The following is a 21,615-nucleotide window of genomic DNA, read 5'->3' as shown; positions in this document are numbered from 1 at the left end:
TCCTACTTTCGAGGATAAAGCGAAATATATTAATTAACTTGTACTACAACTAGTCACATAAAAACTTTTACAAATTATTTTAGAAATATTAGGCACTATTTTCTTTTATTTGTAAAACCAAAAATAACCCTTTTGCACTTCTTACTCATCCCTCCTACTGTCCCATGTGTCATGCCTACGTAAAGATTAAAGAGGGAGGAAATTGGATTTCACTATTCTCATTTTATATAAATTATATATGTATGAGTTTCACATATTTCAATATACTATTACTTATTTTTGGGTTCGATTCCCAGTCAAGAAAGTGAAATATTTTACATTTTCATCTCCTCGCTCCGGTAACAACAATTAATACTGTAGAGAATTAAATATATAATATTCTATGTTGTTTTATTTCATGTCGCCCTTAACTTTAGATATAATTCAATAAAAGATAAATACGCGAAACAGGTATTTAAAGTAAATTGCAGAATTAATTATAAGTGACAGTTGAGATATGGAACCTATTTATATCGTATAGTTCTAACAGCAGGAATTGTAGTTTGTTTAAATGTATCTCGTTAGAAGCACGACGTGAACATTACATAGGTAAAATAATTATATAACCATCGTAGCAGAGACTCGTTGTAATTGCGATGGGTGTGGATTCGATTCCCAATCGAGGGAGTTATTTTATATCCTGCTATAGGTAGAGCATAAAAACATTAAATAACGAAAATTAACTCTGTCGATTTCCAACACCCTTCCAAAAAAAATGGAATCATAATAAATCATATATATTTTGACTTACAGACTTACTATTGTGCTTAACCATTCGACGATATCAACTGCTTTCTTACTACAATAGTACAAAATCTAACAACGAATTCTAGTTTGAACGAATGAATGAATGAAATACGAAATGAAACGCCTGCGGGCAACTGAATGATTACGAGCGTGTACTGCGAACGTGTTCTGATTGATTAATGTTCGTTCAGACGATGCGATGCTTATCTCGCTTATGTCAATTTTGTATTTTGATTGACAATTCAAAATAGATGTTTTTTTTTTATGTCATTATTTCTTTTTAAAAGCTATTTTTAGTTTTTCTAAATATATAGCTGAATATATGTACTTATTAGTTATGAGTATTCAGGGATATATAGTTAAGGTTGTCGTAAAGGGTTGCGGGTTCGATCACAACTCGAGGCAATGAATTATTTTCCCATTTTGGTAAAACAGAATGTGTTTTTCAGGCTTGTCTTGGTTTGAAAATTTAAAGTATGTTCAGGTTTAAGGTATGCCCGAGTGCTTACGAATGGCTTGCTTCAAATATTAAATTAGTTTAACAATTTACTAAATTCCAGTTTTAAGGGCTTCTTTATTAAGCTTTCAGGTTCACATGGAACTTTTGAACTGTTTGAACGCTTCAATGCTTAATCCTAAAGAGCCCGCCTCTTAAGCTCTTGTTTTCACAATTTTCATTCAAATTTTTATACAAAAACGAAACAAAAATCTTTTACAAGCATACCTATATACATACTTAACGTTCACATAAACTGGGACGAAATGGTAAACAATAGTTTTTTTTGTTTCATAAAAAACTTTATCCAACAAAACACAAAACAGATGTAAACAAAAACAAAATAAGTGAACGAATGAATGAATTTAAATAAATTCTAAAAAAACAATATGGCGGAGAGTGAATGATGACAGCTTTGTACTGGTATTGCGAAAGAGAATGTTTGATTGATTAATGGTTTGTTCGTATTTGATGCGTTTGAGGGCTTTATCAAATTTTAGGAAAAAAATGGTTAGGTTTTTTGTTTAGGTATATTCTTTTTATGATAATACATAGGTTAATAGTTGGTAAAGCACTTTTTTAGCTTTACGTTTAAAAAAATCACGAAACTAACAGGACAAAAGCACGGCGTTGAATTCCGCCAAAGAACGTGCAATATCTCAATAATTCGGCGGGAAGTGGGCACCGAAGTATCTTAATCTTAATGAGAACAGAGTATCTTATGACCATGTTCCCTGGTTACCGTGTGAAGGTAAACAAAAGTTATTTCCCCGAGTGGGGATGTGAGCCACAACCTTACATTATAAAAGTAAGTTAAATTTTCAAACTAAATCTTAGAAGATTTTATTATTTATGGAAGTAGTAAATACAAGATATATTGAACCAATATTCCGTGACTTCTATACGAAATTGGGGATTATGATTGTTTATTCGCCGATACCATTTCTACGTTCTTGTTCTCAAGAAATACAAGCACTTAAGGAGAACCTGCTTATTTATTGCTTTTTTGAGAAATGTAGATTTGTTATACTTTTAATGTATTTTTTTTTACTTTAGCTTCACGCTGTATCTCGCATGTGTCAGGGTACGAAGAGGGAACCTAATGTTAAGATATTCCATTGCTCACTTTCCACGTTTTTGAGATTTTAAATAGAGCCAAGAAATTAAATTAATGTATGCCCCGAATGGGAATCGAACTTACAAACATCGCATTACATTCAGACGCTTGTTTGACCAAACTTATATAACAAATTATATTAAAATTTTCATAGAAAAATTCTAGCACGCTATAAAATATGTAGATTCGTAAAGTTTCCAATATGAACTTTGGTGTGAACGTTTGGTAACTTCTAAAAACAAAACCAACTTTTCAAGGTGCTTGAGCAATAACAATTGTTTTAATGTCGGTTATTTCGAAACTTACAACTCAAATATATATCTATTTCTAAAAGTTTTCTTAGTATAATTTAAAACTTTGTTAACATATCTATTGTAAATAGTAATAAAGTAAAAAAAAATTAAGTAAATTGTTAGGTTGCCCAGTGGCACAAGGATGATACGCGACGGTTGCGGGTTCGATTCCCTCTCGAGTAAAAAAAATAATTCATATTTCCATTTTAAAACCCAGTTGTGGAATGTAAATTAGGCATTTATGTTGTTTTCTACATATATTTCATAAAAGAATACAAAATACGATAAGGCCATTTAATTTCTCTATATTGACATTTGACGGCGACTTAACATTCAGTTACGTCACCAGTGTCTCACTTATGTCACTTGCTCTGCGGAACCACTGCTGACGACAAATTGACTTTCCGACAGACATAAAGTAATACACGTCTACAGGAATTGAGGTTTCAGGGCGAAATTTATTATATAAAATATTGAATATATATTTTTTAGCTTTACGCTGTAGGTATCCCGCACACAACAGCATAGACAGAGGGAACCTGAATAACCTGGAGAGAAAAACCTGGAATCTAGCATTAAGACATTCATATTAAAACTTTCGGAATTCTTGAGACATTGAGTGTTTAGTGGCGGAACTCAACGCTTTGTGTCTTTACCGAGACGAGTGTTTCACTCGTAAATATTCGTACGTTATTATAACGTAAAAAGTAATGATCTATTGAAAAAAATCGATATTAACTATAGACTTTTACAAAGAAACCTACAAAACTCTACTAAATTAGAGGTTATCCGACAGAGGAACAACCAAAGTGTTTGAACTGGTTGTTAGCAACCTCTTAATTCCCAGATTCAATTAGACTCGCTTCGATTTACTAGCTACGAATTTGCTGTTTATTATTATAGATTACCTACCTGGTGGTTTTCTGGATTGGTAGATGTGTTTCCATAAGTAATAGCTTTATGCCGTCGTAGTGCACTGGCACAAGAGGTCAGTAAACGTGTCGGCTTTAAGTTCAATTCTTAATCGGGGGTATGGAATCTATAGATTTAATAAAATTATAACTGATCATAGCTGTACATGGTGGGTTCGATATATTTATTAATGTAACTTGAAAATAATTAAAATATAAAAAAACATTATTTTCAATTAATATAAATTAAAAACAAAAAACTTTTTTTTTGTCTTTTGTCTGTGCGTTTTTGCGAGCTCATCTCAAAAATGAATTAATAAATTTAAACACAGTTTCAATTGAAATTTCACTATTGTATTTTGATATACATTTAGTATTTTCATTTAAATCGGTCAAAAATAAAAAAGTTAAATCAATATAAAGTATTTTGTTCGAAAAAATTACTATAAAATAATTGCTTAATTGAATTAGCTGAAACTTAAAGTTCCAATATATAGATAATTTGAAATGAAAAATGAAATATCTAGAAATATATATATATTTTACAATAATATCAATTGATAAAAGATATAATAATATATGTTTAGGTAGGTACATTTAAACTAAAATTAATTGAAGTCTCAAACCTCTGGTTTCTCTAAATAATTGACAAGATGGCATAATAGTTGAAGAGAACAAATTAATTTTGTTAACATAAACTGTGGCTTTACATATGTATATTATGTTTGTCAGTTTGTATGTTAATATATTCATTTACAGTAAATTCTATAGTAAAGTTACAATTTGATTCTTAGATGTGTACTTGTGACTCAATTTAAACATAGTTTTCTATGTATTGTGTACGTTAGTTAGCAAACATCAAAGTAATTACTAAATTTGTCGCTATGGTGATACAGTCGAGACTGCTTCAATTAATTTGGTAGGTATATTTTCAAATACAAAAAAATCCGCTGCACGATGTATCCCGCCCACTGCAGATGGAACTTAGTGTTAAAACACTCCGTTTCCCACTTTCCGCCAAATATAGTCGAAAATAACAATCGTTTTTTAAGATAATTTCAACAAAAAAGTCCTGGACTAAAAAAGTGACTAGAATAAATATTGACTATATTTCTAGATACAAAGAAGATAAATGTAGTACGAGAATATATTGTAAAATATTGTTACAATAATCCATATGTGTGTTAAGAATTCAGGAGACGCGTATAAATGGCGTTTCAATACAGAATGAATAATTTCCCTTCTCGCTGTGTGAACACGCTGTACATATTGTTATATGTTTTATAAATTGGTTTATTTACATGGAAATAGTTTTTTACTCGACTGCGGTGAAGCCCGAAGGAGGGTTATGTGTTTAGCGCGTATGTATGTATGTATGTCTGTTTCTCTGTATCTGTTAAACAGCTGAACTGATTTTGATAAATGATACGTCGTTGTTCATTTGACCTGATGCTTTATATAATATTTTTTTTATGCAAACGGATTTTTGTGAATAATGAATGGAAAAAAAAGTGAATATAATCATTCCCGAAATAGGATCGAACCCACAATCGTTGCGTTTATATATAAAACGCTGCTGTACCGTTGAGTTTACTATAAATAAAAAAAATATATAATATATACAAATTAAATATTTTTATAAGCGCTATAAAGCATCCAAATGAAGACTGATACAAATATTTCGATATTGAAAATGTTCACATTCTTCAAAGAAAAAAATACTTAAAGGTTTTTAATAAACAAGTTCTTCAATAAAACGATAATGTGCCATACGAAGGCTTAAAATTAATATTGAAAATACTTTACGTGTAAAATATTTATTTCTTTTTATTTTTCTTTGCGCCATCATGGTGTCGCGTCGATGGGTTCGATTTCCACTTGAGGGGAACCATTTATGTTCATACCCTCGCTCTAATTCTGTAACGAATTGAAGTTGGTAGGCAGAGGGAACCTGTGTTAAGACACTCCGTTCCCCACTTTCCGCCGAATTTTGGAAGCATTGCGTGTTGAGTGGCGGAACTAAACGCCGCTCTTTGCCTCGATACCGGAGCGAAGACATGAAAATATAAATGTAAATAAATATTTCATTTCCTCTAGTGGGGATTGAACCCATAACCGACGCGTTACAGTCACACTCTTGTGCCGCCAAGACGGCCCCTATAGATACTCGTACTAATGTATATTATATTATAGCACATTGCTCTCAATAGCAATGAAAGGTACAGAATAATAAAAGGTTTCTAAGTATTCTTTATTTACAGGAGTGCGTACTCGGCATCTCAATGGATTCTTAGAATCTAAACTTTTATTTCATTTAATATGGGGGGGATCGCCCTCATCTATGTTTAGGTGCTAAGTATTTTTTTTTCTGTATAATTTCCACCCCTATAATCTTGAGAGTATAAATTACTATGTTTGATGTTCTTTGAAGATCTGAATATTTTTTTATACGCTTTTGGTTCATCATTATTATGTTTATATTATATCTAATTCTTAATCATTGTATCAGGACTCGAACCCACGTCTCTTTAAAACGAATCCAACCATGTGGATATTTTTCTACTTATAAGTAATTAAAATTGTAAAATAGCATTGTTAAAAATGATTTTGTTAATATAAAAGCCTATTTTTACTTCACTCGATATTTTGTATTGTTTTTTTAAACTCTACAATTGAAACCACTCAGAGAAATTCATTGTTTTATTAACCGATCCGACGGTTAAATTGTTGATTGAAAATTTATCATTCTTATATTTATTCTTCATTTTCATATTTGTTAAACTATGAAAACTTACCTATAAAATATAATGAAAAATATAAAAGTAAACAATTAAAATAATTATTTAAATCCTAAAATTAGTCGGCGGTCATTATACTTACAGATTTCTCTTTGTTTATTTACTTTAAGTGATCCCAACACTATTCACTAGCGGAAAAGAAATATCATTTTACCGATATGGTATGACAAAGTGTGAGCTTGAAGTGTCTTGACTCTATGTTTTCTACCTACGCTATGCTATATTGGGAATAAAACAAGCTGAGAAAAAATACTAATATTTATCGACTATATTTGCTTAGAAAAGAAAAATAACACGGTTATCGATGATAGAGCTTTCAGGTCGCGTAGTATTTAATTGAATTGTCTTTAGCGGTTAGTAAATAAATGTTCGAGTTTTTCGTAAATATTTTTTTTAAAATGTTGACGTTAAAACTTTTTTTATTGGTACTTAATAATATTTTTTACAGGCAGGATGGGCAGAGGAAACCTAATGTTAGGACATTCCGTTCCTGTTAAAAAAACTTCCGTTCCCCATTTTCCGCCAAACTCTAGACGAGTTCTGGGCCACGGATGGCCCTTAGGAAAGTAAAATAATAATAAGCATAATAAATGTAAAAATTTCTGAGGATGAATGTTCGTTCGACTTTCACATAAACTACTGAACCAATAAAATATTTGATGATATATTACTTAGTAATAAATCTGAAAAAAATAATACGTTTTCGTCGCCACTCTAAAAGAGATTTTCAGTAATTTTAATTAAATCAGAGAATCAAAGAGTCAATTTTTATACTTCACACACTATAACTATTAATTATTTATTTTTAAAAACAAGAACGACAGCGGGATAAAGCTAGTTTATTATAAATCCTGTCAGTGAGGTACCCTATAACACATAAATCTATGTAAAACGTTTTAAAAGAATCACGCTTGACGTCAACGGACAGCGGGTTTACTGCATAGACTAATACATAAACTATCGCTTCGGACATCAATCTATTACTAAAAAGCTCCCTAGTTTTTATTTCATAGAGCTTTCGATTCGCACCATAAAATATGAAAGTACGTGTATAGTACATTTTTACATCAATTATGTTTCATACAGCACTCGATAGAGAAATTGACTAAATTTCTATGTAGCATATACGTTTTTTGACTTTTAGTATCCATCCATCCATCCATCTATCAGCCTTTCAACGTCCACTGCTGGACATAGGCCTCCCCTAATTCTCGCCACTCCGTCCGGTCCTGCGCCCTTTAAATCCAGCAGATTCCCGTTGTCTTCTTATGGTCGTCGGTCCACCTGGTTAGAGGGCGGCATGTGCTCCTTTTGAGTATAATAACTATCTATTATTAATAGAGTAAATATTTTTATTGTTACCGATACATATAATATCTCGTTAAAATATTTCTTAAGGCTATTTCAAATAAATAACGAAAATCTGTTTTTTATATTAATAAAGATTACAAGATTAGCCAGAGTCATTAGCGAGAGTTGAATAGAAATGAACATATGTAAAATACTATAAACATTACGTCATTCGAGAATCGAACCTACACCCACTGCACGACGATAGCCTTTACAATTTTTATCTGGTGTACCTATAGTTTATAATCTGTGTGAGCTATTGATGAATGGCACTTTAAAAGCTTGCTGGTTTTTAATTGGAGTGTTCATTTCTTTAGTGGTGAAATAAAAGGTATATAATATGCATACATATATGCTTTCCAATTTTGTATGAATATTTTATTAGAAAATATATATATGTATAAATAAATGCCTTTATATCAATAGTTGTTTTTTTTTCTATTTGGCGATGTTTAATTTGAGGTCAGACGAGGCACAGAGGCCGAAATTGTGACTGTAAACGCGACTAGTTGTGGACGACGACGACGACGCGACTCGCTCTGGAGTCGAGGTAAGCCTCCAGAATTGGGTGGAAGTAGACAGAAGTAACACAGTGTTAAGACATATTTTCCGACCCATTCCACATTTTTTGTCCAATTCTGAAGGCATTGACGACGACGACGGCACTCGACGCAATGACGAATAAAAATTTTCAATATTTTATTTTCTCGAGTGGAAATAGAATCCATAACCTATCGTGTTTACAATCACACGCTTGTGCCCCTGCGCAACAACTGGCCTCAACATTATGTATAGGAAAATTTCTAAATTTTGGCTAGCTATTATTATTTTTTTAAATTTTAAAGTACAGTCAACTGGTGCATAATAGCGGAATGATGTCATTGTGATAAGTGCACCTAATTAGGAGAACAGAGGCTTTTGTTACACTTTTAATTATGGCCAATTAGTGTTTCCTCTAAAAATTCTGTATAAATTCGCTTTGTAAAATTTTGGCCTTGTTCAGGGTTGTTTTTTTTTTCATATATGTATATATTTTTTAAAAGTTTAGATGCGACAGGAAAGTTACTGTTTTAAATATGCAACTCGTATCTATCGTTTTTAATGAAAGCTGACATTATTTATTTTACTTTTAAGGAATAATTTGAATCTCTACTATATATATAATACTAGTGGACCCGAACGCCACTACGCCCGCTTGAACTATACGAATATTTATTAAATATATTTAATATTTATATATATTTTTTATTATTATTTATATATATATATTTATATTTTCAGTTTTTAATAGAGAGATGCGTTAAGCAAACTCATTTTGGGTGACGTTCTCGACATCGACATTCTTTGCAAATCGTTGCTTAGCAACGGTCGCTTAGCGACGGTTGTTATTAACATGGCAGAATAAATTGCATGTCAAATTAATCAGTATTTTAATATATTGGTATATATCGATAATATTACAAATATGAGAAAAAAAAGTATCCTATGTTCATCCCGGGACCCTCAAGTATCTCTATACGAGTATTTTATCACAATTAAATTAGCGGTTTGGCCCTGATTGCGTAAAAGACAGACAGACAGACAGACAGAGTTACTTTCGAATTTATAATATTGGTATGGATGGATCGATTCAAACATTAGTAAAAGCATATTTCTTAGTATATTACCATTTCGCTGAACACATTTTCAATAGAAGAATTCCCCGTTTAAAATATACAGAGTATAAAATTCGATATTCCACCTCAATGGCGGTTGAAAAATATGAATCGGTTTTCGCGAATGGCTTTTATTGCACGGCATGAATCCTCAAAGGAAAACAATTCTGACTTACCGATTTGTGAATTTGATATTATTCTGGTTCTGGATTCAAATTCTGTGGGGAAAAAAAAAAATATTATTTTTATCTTATTTATTATCTAAATCTTAATAGATTTACTAAAACAGCTGTGTATTTTGTATGTGTATATTATCTACGGTATCACGCAGGGGGTAGTTTTCAAATTTTCAAAAATATTTAATTTTTCCAATTGAAAGTACAAAACCCGGCCAAATGCGATTCGGACTCGCATACGGTGGGCTCCGTACCAATTTCAGGATAAACTCTTGTATATTTTAATTTTCTCTTCCTATTCCAAGGGACCTAGACATAAATATTTGATGTTAATTTGACCTTGATACCTCCACGCGATCTCGAGACAAAGGATTTTGACAAACGGGCAGACGGACTAGAGAATGATCTTATTAGGTTTTTGGTACTGAAATCCTTAAAATGAACAATAAATTTTCATAATATATTTACATAACCCAGTCTAATTTCTTCTTAACTCGCGCATAATAATAAAACCTTGAATGAAACACGCTCCAGGAGAGAACGTTGAGAAGATATGTGGATTGTATATTCATTGGAAGTTACGACTTAAATTACGTTACCGGAACACCCCAAAAGTTTCCCGTTTCCCAGCACTTGGGTTATTTATGAGGCTTTACTGTAATTGAATTAGCAAATTTTAATTATCATAATACGAGTGTAATTGAATTTTATTTGTTTGATAGCGGGTAATGTAATTAAAGAAGGTTGTAATGTACATGTACCTTTTTTTAGCTTTACGCGAAGTTGTCAGGCAGAGGGAACCTGGTGTTACAACTGGTAACCAGGTTCCTTCCCTGTATTTCACAACCTGTTGCACAAAGTACCGCTATGCGCTTACGCACACTAAGTGGTTAATTTCAGAATCTTTACTAATAAGGACAGAAACTAGTGTCACGTCACTTTGCTCTTTACTTTACACAAAAAAAAGAAATACAATATTTGGACCGTTTATTTTGAGAGTGGTGTAAGTCCATTTTCTTTTGTTCCGAGAAAATTAAAGGTTAGTATGTCGATGATTATGCAATTTCATTTACCGACCGATTTTAAGTTGTTCAAAACATGGGTTTTTTTTGAGAAATTAAACACGGACTAGTTATATATAAAAAAAATACATTAAATTAAGCATGAATTACGTGATAGCTCATTTTTCTCAAAAATGGACTTACACCACTTTCAAAATAAACGGTCCATTTATAAGTTAGGAAATTCAATGCCCTCCTCAATACATACATACCTGCGTAAGATGTCAACCATTTTATTTTATCTTCGCATTTTATGACATGTCCCTTACGTGCCTCCCATGACAGAGGGCAGAGGATCAAGAGGCACGATCCTAACATTCATTGCTATGACCCTCTGTGGAATTTTAAATAAAATTACCAATAGAAAAGTCAATTGCAAGAAAATGATACTTAACAGGAGGCCAATGGCGTGAGGTCGTAAGCGTGCAACGGTTTGTTTGTTCGATTCCTATTTAAGTAAATCTATTATTTAATGTTTTTTCCTAGCTTTAGTAACGAAGCACTGCGTTGAATTGCGCCACTCAACACTCAGAAAATGCGAAGAAAGAACAACATAAGTACTTAATAGGTATGCATGGACCGTAGCGGTTGGCGCTCCGTTCTCTATGACTACCCCGCTAGAGATTAGTACAGAACTAGATTAGATTAGTATCTTAAACTTAATACTAGGTTCCCTCTGCCTTTTACAATACTATATGCGTGAAACGTAAAAAAAAACACTTTTTTTACTATACTGTTAAGGTCAAATGTAAGTGATAGCCTTTTATCTTTTTTCTTATCTTCTAATCATGTTATCTAGAGAGCCAAGGAAAAAAGCCACGAGTCACCACTCCTACGAAACTAAATATAAATTAAACAACACTTTAGAAATGACTATAATATTTCATCATTTATATCGTTTACTTCATATTTCCTGCTTTTATTTAACTCTATTGACAAATCGCTTTAAGTTTCATTACTTAAGATTGTCGGTAACTAATTGCTGTAATTAATGCAAAGGAAACGGAACGTTTATTTTTTTTATGTTTGGTCTTATTTTTTATTATCCACTCCACTTTGACCTATTAATTTATAAATAGATACTCGAGTGTCTTAAAATTCCATATGGTGAACACTTGGGGGATCATAAAAAATAAAAGCTTTTAAAAAAACATTTAATTTAAGACATTTTAAATATAAAAGTTATGTCTAAATAACTGTAACTAACTGTCACTTATCAACATACTAATATTTGGTAATAATTAAAATTAGTGTAATGTGTAAAAAAATATTAATAAAAGCAAAAGCAATTCAATATAATAAAAGATATACAAATAATAAATAAATAAAAAAAAGTATTTCCCGTACCGGGAATCGAACCCGAGCCTCCTGGGTGAAAGCCAGGTATCCTAGCCACTAGACCATACGGGATTGCATGTAATTTGACTAAAACGATATCAGTACAATTAAGACCAGCTATTATTAATGAAGTTAAAAAAATAATAAATCAGGTTCACGTTATATCCTGCACACGCAGAGGAAACTTAGTGTTAAGACACTCGTTCCCTACTTTCAGCCGAATTTTAGAAGTGTACTTGTTCACTTACAAAAGCCTACTTCATTAATAAATATTTATTTATATTTATATTTCCATTTCTCCGCTCTGGTTTCGAGCGCGGCGTTGTGTTCCGCCACTGCGACACGCAATGCCTCAAGAATTCGGCGGAAAATAAGGAACGGAAATGTTTAAATGGGAAACGGAGGGCCTCTACACTTCCCTCTGCCCACCCATACAGCGTATGGCCTATCTAAACAAAACCCCATATGACACGACAAAATAAACAAAAACAAACATCACAAAAAGCTTTAAAAATATCAAAGTTTAAAGCTTTCAAAGCTAACTAATTCCAATTCAACTTTTACAGTGAAAAATTTCCATATGAAAAAACTCATTCGATTGTAAACTTGCCGGATTCAATTACCTCCTTTTGTTCTGAGCGCCGTCGCCGGTGCCCGGCGTTCTGCGCTAATCACTTTTATTTCTTGTGTTCAATGAAAAATTAGTTTATACAGTCTGTTTTTTTTTTAAATAAAGTTAAAAATACATTTTGCATCTACATTTGCTTCTTGTGTGACTGTAACACGAGGATTGTGGGTTCGATGCCCACTCGAGGAAGTGCAATATTTATTTACGTTTATATTTCCATTTCTTCGCTCTGGTGTCGAGGCAAAGCGTGGCGTTGAGTTCTGCCACTCAACACGTAATGCCTCCAAAATTCGGCAGAAAGCGGGGAACGGAGTGTCTTAACACTAGGTTCCCTGATGTGCACAGGAAGCTGATTTGATTTAATTTTATTTTTTAACAATTATAATATTTGAATTGTTTCAGGCATACACACCGACCGGCTTCGAGAAATATGGCTACACCTGTACGGTAGCTGACTATAGAGTCAACTATTCTGTTTGGGATACATCAGGTAAAACCTTCCCATAACCTATATTAGTAGTCTTGGTAGAGATAAATAATAATAATTAAATTTAAATGTTAAATAAAAATGTTGTAAGGCTGAAGTGGTACAGCTACATGGTGCAGGGTATAACTGTAAAGGAGATTCTTTTTAATTTCTTCGCTTTGTATCAAGATAAAGGATGGTGTTGACATCCGCAACCCAACACACTATGTCTATATATAGTCTTGACATTACCCTTTGTCTATATAGTACAAATTAGAATAGAAAGTACCTATAGGTAAATTTAAATTACACATTGTATTTCATACAAAATGCATTAAAAACGACGCATAAAACGGTTGTACCTTTTGAATGTGTTAACTTAAAAGCTTGATCTTCTATGCTTCAAGAGATCATAGACTGACTATTTGAAATTAATATCAGCGTGATACCTCCACCAGATCTTAACATAAATGCTCTTGACAGACGATTAGGAGGACGAGGGTTCCGTTTTCACCTATTTGCCATAAATTGGAAAAATAATTACTCACAAGTAAGGCATTCCACCAAGTTACGTATACACAAGCAGTATTAAAACAAACCATTTAGTATGTCCGTCTGTTCATAAAGCAGTGCTATCTCTAACACGCACGCGTGCGCCGCGGAACTTTAATGCGGTGACAAATGAGTATTTGCATCGTTATATGCTATGTGCTGGGCTATATGCTGCTATGCTAGGCTTTTTAGAACGTACATTTTTTGTTATTTCTGTATCAGTTTTTAGTTTTTATTTTAATTACTTAGGACCGGCGCGGCTTCGCCTGCTTGAACTATAAGAATATTTTCGCGTCGGTCATACTCATACTGTGCTGCCCGAAGGCTAGGTCATTTCGAATTAGTAACATCTCCTTAATTATTTATTAAAATGTTATACAGTAAACTATGATTTCAATCTAGATAAAATGCTGAAAGTGACTATTATATTTATTTTCATAAGGATGAATATCAAAATGTGGCGGTAACGGTCGCGTAGCGACGCGACGGTTGTTATTAACATGGCAGAATAAATTGCATGTCAAATTAGAAAGTATTTTAATTTATTAGTATATATATGTAATGTAATGTTATATAGCCTATAGCACTTTTGAAGAATGCAGCTTTCATACAAAACAAAAACAAAGTAAATCGATCCAGTAGATCCAGAGATCTTAGCGGTCAAACAAACAAACAAACAAACAAACTCTTCCGCTTTATTATATTAGTATAGATTAAGGACCCGCGCGGCTTCGCTCGCTTGAATATTTATACAATAGAATTAGTAACAAAATATACACTTAAATAATTAAAATAAACCAAAAAAGAATAATAAGTAGATATTAGGAGGAGAAATAAAAGTCTTATGTTAGAAAACGTACCCGAGTAATTGAAATTAACAAACAAATTATGTATCTAATAGTAATAATAATAGCCCTTCCTTAGCAGTCGGGAATTATATTATTAAACTAGTGGACCCGGACGCGGCTACGCCTGCTTGAACTATAAGAATATTTATTAAATATATTTATGAAATTATTGGATGAATATCAAAATATAAGTTCATTTTGGGTGACGTTTTCTTAAAACAACAAATAAACTTTGCAAACCGTTCCTTAGCAACGACGGTTGTTATTAACATGGCAGAATAAATTGCATGTCAAATTAGAAAGTATTTTAATTTATTAGTACATATGTATAATGTAATGTTATATAGCCTATAGCACTTCTGAAGAATGCAGCTTTCATACAAAACAAAAACATAGTAAATCGGACCAGTAGATCTAGAGATCTTAGCGTTCAAACAAACAAACAAACAAACAAACATACAAACTCTTCCGCTTTATTATATTAGTATAGATATTCTTAATAAATAAAATAATATCACTAACTATTTAAAATCAAGAAAAAATATTAAGTAAACGTAACTAATCGAAATTGTTAATATTGAATTAAATAGTAATTACTGGAAAAAACTTTACCAAAACCAGCTGTACTAACAATATTATCAACCTAAAAAGATATTTAAAACGGCGATGACGGCCTCATCCTATATCCTATATCCTATATATATATATATATATATATATATATATATATATATATATATATATATATATATATATATATATATATATATATATATATCTTATAAAACAAAGTCACTTTTCGTGTCTGTCTGTTGTTTCTAACTCTTCTTCTTCTAAACCACCCAACGGATTTTGATGCGGTCTTCACCATTAAGTCGAGTGTTTTTCGTAGAAGGTTTATATATAGTTTATTATTTGTATATTCTTATGTAAATTAACATAAATACGATAAATGTGTATAAAGTCCTACCCGTTGAGACACTTTCGCGCATGCGCTGCTCTAATGGTAAGTACTACATGAGAAAATGTACTGGAGTATTGTTTCTCTTAATAAGATCTACAAAAAAGTCCGCGAGAGCATATTCGTATCTTTTAAGAATAACGTGTAGTGATCATTTTTCTGTCTAAAAATAATTATTTCAATATATTTTTTGTTGTGAGGGATATTTTTCCATACTGGTATTAATCCTTATCCTTTAAAATACTTTATTAATTTTCTACGTTAAACGAAGATAAAATTTGCTTTTTACGATATTTCGAAATTGCAAATAGTTTTACAGAAAAACGCATTTAATTGTTGACACATCCCGCCGTTGACACATCAGCTGTATGTTACTCAAGTTTCACTTATCCCTTACTCTCAGCATATAAATAAGTACATTAGTTACGTTGGCCATTTAATGTAGACCAAAACTGTCTAATACTGTTTTTCATTTAATAAGTATTTTAGAAGTTATTACAATATCAAAAAAATCCTTGCTGCGAAACGGCTCGCCACTCGCCATGCGTCAGCCGTGCCCGCTTGCTTTACACGCATCGGTGGTTCAGTGGTAGAATGCTCGCCTTCCACGCGGGCGGCCCGGGTTCGATTCCCGGCCCATGCATTCTATTTAATTTTCCTCACAGGCAGCCACGTCGTGCTTGCTTTTCATCAGGGACAGAATACCCCCTTCAGCATTAACCACAAGCTCGAAAAAAAAAACCCGGCTGCTTCTATAGCAACGAAGATTTAGTTAGATGCGTTTGCGTTAGATAATTGGAGTTGAATGTATTATTTAAGCGCGATATATTTGATTTCACATTTTTTGTAGTAGTTATTAGTAGGTAGATTTTTTGTTTATAATTTCTTCCGTTTAAAAATAGTCATTTAACTATCTAAAAATAGTCATTTAAATATATTTTAATAAGTACTTGAAAATATTAGTAGCACAGATTTAAAATTACGGTACCGTAAGTCATTTAAATATATTTTAATAAGTACTTGAAAATATTAGTAGCACAGATTTAAAATTACGGTACCTACTAAAAAATCCTTGCTGTGTAAAACAATTGGAAAATCCTTATTGAAACTACGAAAATGCGGGTTGCATTAGGGTTTCATTAATTTTCACATTATCTTAAGTGCTTTGCAAACATACATTACATGAATAATCCAGTAGTTAAAGCGGGCGAAGCCGCAAGAGGGTCGCTAGTTTAATTCATAAATTAAAGGAATTATTTATATTATTTTTGTAATTTATAAATATTTTAATTTAAACTTTCAACTCTAATTTCGTAAAATTATTTCAAAATATTTACAAAACTTTGCGTTGCTAAAGATAACATTTACCTAATTCATTCCCTTTTCCTGTGCGGTGTTTATTATCAAGTGCATCGCAGATGGGCTGCACGCCACCCGGATGTTAAAACATTCCTAAAATTACTCCTTTAACATAAATAAAATTACTATGGCCTAGTATTTATTTTTGCTTCACACTTTCTGATCGAAACATTGCATGCTGTCTGGCGCAACTTAACGCCGCATTTTGTAACAGAGAGGAAAACAACTTACTGCCCCGAGCGAGGATCGACTTAAAAGGAGTACGTTCCATCTAAGCATTACTCTCTCTGCCTCCCTCTCTTTCTTTTTCGGGACCTAAACCAGGCTTACTATATATACTCGTAGCTTATCTAGGTGTATATATATAAAATCGAAAGGTCACTCACTCAATCATCACGAAATCTCAGAACCTACCAGAGCTAGGAGTTTCAAATTTTGCACGGAGGTTATTTATAGGACGTAGGTACTCGCTAAGACGGGAATTTGCAATATTCGACTCCTAAGGGGGTGTTTTCGGGGTTGATAGTATGTATGAAACTTCGTTACTACAAGTGCTAGGAGTCTCAAATTTTGCATGGACGTCACTTATAGGACGTAGGTACTCATGGAGACTGAAATTAATAATAACGTAGTTCACGCAGGCGAAGCCGCGGGCGGGCCACTAGTAATACCATATAATTCGGCATTTGTGTTAATTCAAGTGTCACAACTGATTGGCCATATCGACAATACAAACACATTACCATGTATTTGACATGTATAGAGTCTCCTTAATAGGTCAGTGACTTCAATTATATTCGCAGTCGGTATAAAGGACAGTAGCGGCGTAGAAATACAAGCGTGTGACTGTAAATGCGACAGGTTGTGGTTTCGATTCTTGAGAGAGGAAATTAAATATTTAATATATCAATTTCACAATTCGGCTGAGTGTTTTAACACTAGATTCCTTCTGCCTAACCTGCTACGTGCGGGATACACCATTTTACATGTACTTCAAATGAAATGGATTTTTTTTCATCACAATGGGTCAGTGTTTTAACACTACGTTCCTTCTGTTTACCCTGCTATACCTGCTTTAATTTAACTGTCCATATTTTAGCCAAACGCTTCCCGATCTTTATACAAGTAACATCTACATATCCTACTATACTGTGATCGTAGATTTAAATTCAATTCAGGGGAAATTTGATTTTTGCAACATTATTATTTTTCTAGTATTAAAAAAACAATATAATGCAGCAAAGAACGTGATGCTAAGACATTTCGTTCTCCGCTTTCTGCCTAAATTCCAGATACAGAGTTCTGAGTGACGGAACTTTTCCTACCACTGCGAGAAAATGAAAATTATTAATTTTTCCAAGTGAATTTAATCAAACCCACAAACATTGTGCTTACAGCCAGACACAGTGTTACTGCATCACGACTATGGAAGATTTATTACAATAAAGCTACTGATTAAAATAACCTCACCATAACATAAATCGAACCTGCGACCACCTATTTAAAATACAAATAAATAAATCTTAATGAATACAAACATAAAATACGAATTAATAACACAATTTGCTTGTAATTACCATTACGAGTGGGCGAAGCGGGCGTGAGAACCGATCATATCAATGCTACCATCAAAGTAAGGTAATACTGGTAATACTAGTGTAGGCGCTTTTATCAGCTTAATATATATGGGAGTATAGTAACAGCATCCGCTATAGATGATCTATGGAAGATCTATAGATCTCTTGCGCTCTGTTGGAAATTGTTCACGCTGTCCACGCTTGTGGTGCTTTATTTTTGTTTTACTTAATATCTATACTTCTGTACTAATAACTAATATTTTACACGCGGCGACGCCCGGTGGACCGTGCCCACCCCAAAATAGTCATGTGCCTATCCTAGAAATTTTATTTAAAAAGGCAGTCGTTGCGCAGGGATACAAAGTGTGATTATAAACGCGGACGGAACGTAGTGTCTTAACATTAGGTTCCCTTCTGCCTACTTATTATTTACACGAACATATCCGTTCAAGACTAGAACTAGTTCCCCCCCCCCCCACCACCAGTAAAGATCTCTAGATACGCCCAAGTACGATGAAGCCTTAGGTTAAGATTAGTTAATATATAGATAAGTAAATCCTCAGCAAAGTTAACTCATGTTAATCTAAAGCTTAACTTGTCACGTCACTGATTAATGCGTCACTAATTAGATATGACCGTAGATGACGTTATACAAGATTGGGATAATTGAGATTTAATTTTTAACCGACATAAAATAAAGATGTACTTCACAAACAGTACTTAAGTGAAAATGTTAATTATTTTTTGTACTTCAAAATTGGTATTAACTAATGAAGATTTTTTAGACTGCGCTCCGTAAAGGAGGGTTATGTGTTTCATATATAATATTTTCTTTTTATCACATATGTTCTTATCTTTACTTAAATAAACATAAGATAAGCCATAAGAGTACTATAGTAAAATTCACCTTATATTGCATCGCCGAAATAGCTCAGTTGGGAGAGCGTTAGACTGAAGATCTAAAGGTCCCTGGTTCGATCCCGGGTTTCGGCAAAATTTTTAATCTTTTTTACAATAAATTAAAATATTGTTTTATTTTTATACATTACAAAATCAAATACAGGAAAAAGTTAACAAATTATATTTTTTATTATAATCATGTAATAATAGGTACTAGATATTTTGTCAAAACTAAAACCGCATCATTGTTCGCGTTATTATCCTGTTATGAATTAGAATGATTTAAAAATAAACTGAATAATAAAATTCAGATTAACTCGAGAAAAAAGAAAATATATTGTAGAATAAGTAGTTATTTGAACACCAGATGGCGTTTATATTTAAACCTCTTAAAGTGATATTCTTTAGATGAGGGACTCTATATTTATGAAAATATGTGTATAATATTTCATAATGGAAGCGTAACAAACAAACAAACTAATTTACACATTTATAGTATAAACTCGATGTGACGCACCAGTATGTTTGGTTGTAAATGCGATGCCGGTTCGATTTCCACTTGGGGGAACTTTCAATTCATACTCGCTCTAGTAACAAGACGCTTATTCGTATTTCCAAAACAAGACGAAGGTAACAGAATATCTTAACACTAGGTTCCCCTACTTTTCATTACACAAAAATCAAAAAACTACAAAAAAAAACAATATAATGACTTATCGTCCATAAACAAACAAACGTAAAACATAACATTTTCCCAATAACCCGCTATATGGGACACGCCTGTTTTAGTCTGAGAAGTAAGTACTTGTTACACATTAACTCATTAACTGTTGGTATATTTAAACCGTATACTGCTCTTAATACACATCTAATGTACTCGTATCTAGCGGTATTGCTCGTGGGATAACTTTGAATGGAGTAATGCTTAACGTTTACAGGTTACGCAAGGTTAACTTAAAACTTTACGTTAAGTAAAATTTCGTTGTAGAATTTCAATGTATCGACATTTGAACCCATATCCCTAAGATACTACATAGCCATATCTATAATATTTTATAGTTATTTCCCATAAGTTTAGTACCTGGTTAGCACGCATGTGACGAAAATTAATGGGAAACTAAGGAACGGAGTGTATTAAAACTAGATTCCCAATGCCTGACTGCTTGCAGGAAAAGCGTAAAGTTGGAAAACCACCAATAAAAGAAAAATTTCTACATTATTGCTTGTATAAGAGAGCCGGAAGCAAGTATACAATAAAAATAACGATACCCCTGAGGTCGATTTGGGCTTACGAAACATTTGAACTGCAGTGCTATAACGTCGAAAATATTTTTTTGTTCTCAACGCCGCACCTTGTGTCCATAGCAAAGCAAAAAAATGTAAAAAAAAATATTTCATTTTCCTAGATTGGGAATCGAACTCACAATCTGTCACGGTTATAGTCACACACTTGTGTCCCGGCACTACGTCTTGCTTCAAGAGAGGAGAGATAATATTGATATCTATATATATAAAATCGAACGGTCACTCTCACTCATCACGAAATCTCAGAAACTACATGTGCTAGGAATCTTAAATTTTGCATAGGAGTTATTTATAGGACGTAGATGCTCGCTAAGACGGGAATTTGCAATATTCGACTTCTAAGAGGTTGTTTTTGGGGTCGAAAGTTTGTATGAAATTTCGTTACTACAAATACTAGGAGTCTCAAATATTGCATAGACGTCACTAGGACGTAGTCATGGAGACAGAAATTAATAAGAACATAGTTCACGCGGGTGAAACCGCGAGCGGGCCGCTAGTACAATATATATCTTTAGTTCTCCGTTCTATATTCTTACTAAAGACCTTCTTTTTACAGGTACCACAGCGTATGACACTGTAAGGCCACTCGCGTACCAGGACGCTAAGATATTCATGCTATGCTTCAACATCGCTGAACCCGAGAGCTTAAACAATGCTGCAGCTAAGGTGAGAGTAAGACATATTTAGTAATATTTAACCTGGCTGTGAGTGATAGTTGTTGGTTTGATTTCAATTTCTAACTTGAGGAATTTCCTGGTACCCTCAGATTTTCTCCAGGTGTAAATGAATGAAAGAGATTATGGGCGGGAAGTACGCAGTGTTGAGTGCCGCCACTCAACACGCAATCCCTCCAAAAATCTGCGAAAAATGAGGAACTATGTGTCTTAACACTATGTTCCCTCTGCCTACCCTGTTATGTGCGGGATACAGCGTGAATGTGATAGTCATATTTAAATAATAATATGTAGGCCACAGTAATACGTACATCACTAACAACACCAACTATTAACATGGACAATATAAACTCAAATAGCCTGG

General features: G+C 32.9%; 1 protein-coding gene and 3 non-coding genes across 7 annotated transcripts in view; 3 read left to right on the top strand and 1 right to left on the bottom strand.

The window, feature by feature from the left end:
* LOC146538818 (rho-related GTP-binding protein RhoN-like) overlaps nucleotides 1-21,615 on the top strand; it is a 102,661-nt gene that overhangs the window by 72,708 nt on the left and 8,338 nt on the right. For all 4 annotated transcript variants that reach the window (XM_085185503.1, XM_085185504.1, XM_085185502.1 and 1 more), the window contains 2 exons: nucleotides 13,012-13,099; nucleotides 21,134-21,243. In XM_085185503.1, coding sequence (XP_085041629.1) covers nucleotides 13,012-13,099; nucleotides 21,134-21,243 — 198 coding nt within the window. The remainder of the gene's footprint in view (nucleotides 1-13,011; nucleotides 13,100-21,133; nucleotides 21,244-21,615) is intronic.
* Nucleotides 11,982-12,053, bottom strand: TRNAE-UUC (transfer RNA glutamic acid (anticodon UUC)). The gene has a single exon. It is a non-coding gene; the product is annotated as a tRNA-Glu (tRNA).
* Nucleotides 16,009-16,079, top strand: TRNAG-UCC (transfer RNA glycine (anticodon UCC)). The gene has a single exon. It is a non-coding gene; the product is annotated as a tRNA-Gly (tRNA).
* TRNAF-GAA (transfer RNA phenylalanine (anticodon GAA)) lies at nucleotides 19,293-19,365 on the top strand. The gene has a single exon. It is a non-coding gene; the product is annotated as a tRNA-Phe (tRNA).

The sequence above is a fragment of the Heliconius melpomene genome, chromosome 5, assembly GCF_056956725.1.
Source record: "Heliconius melpomene rosina isolate 202511_hmr_F chromosome 5, ASM5695672v1, whole genome shotgun sequence".
Lineage (NCBI taxonomy): Eukaryota > Metazoa > Arthropoda > Insecta > Lepidoptera > Nymphalidae > Heliconius > Heliconius melpomene.
The sequence above is the reverse complement of the archived record's forward strand: the minus strand, read 5'-3'. Positions and strand labels throughout refer to the sequence as shown.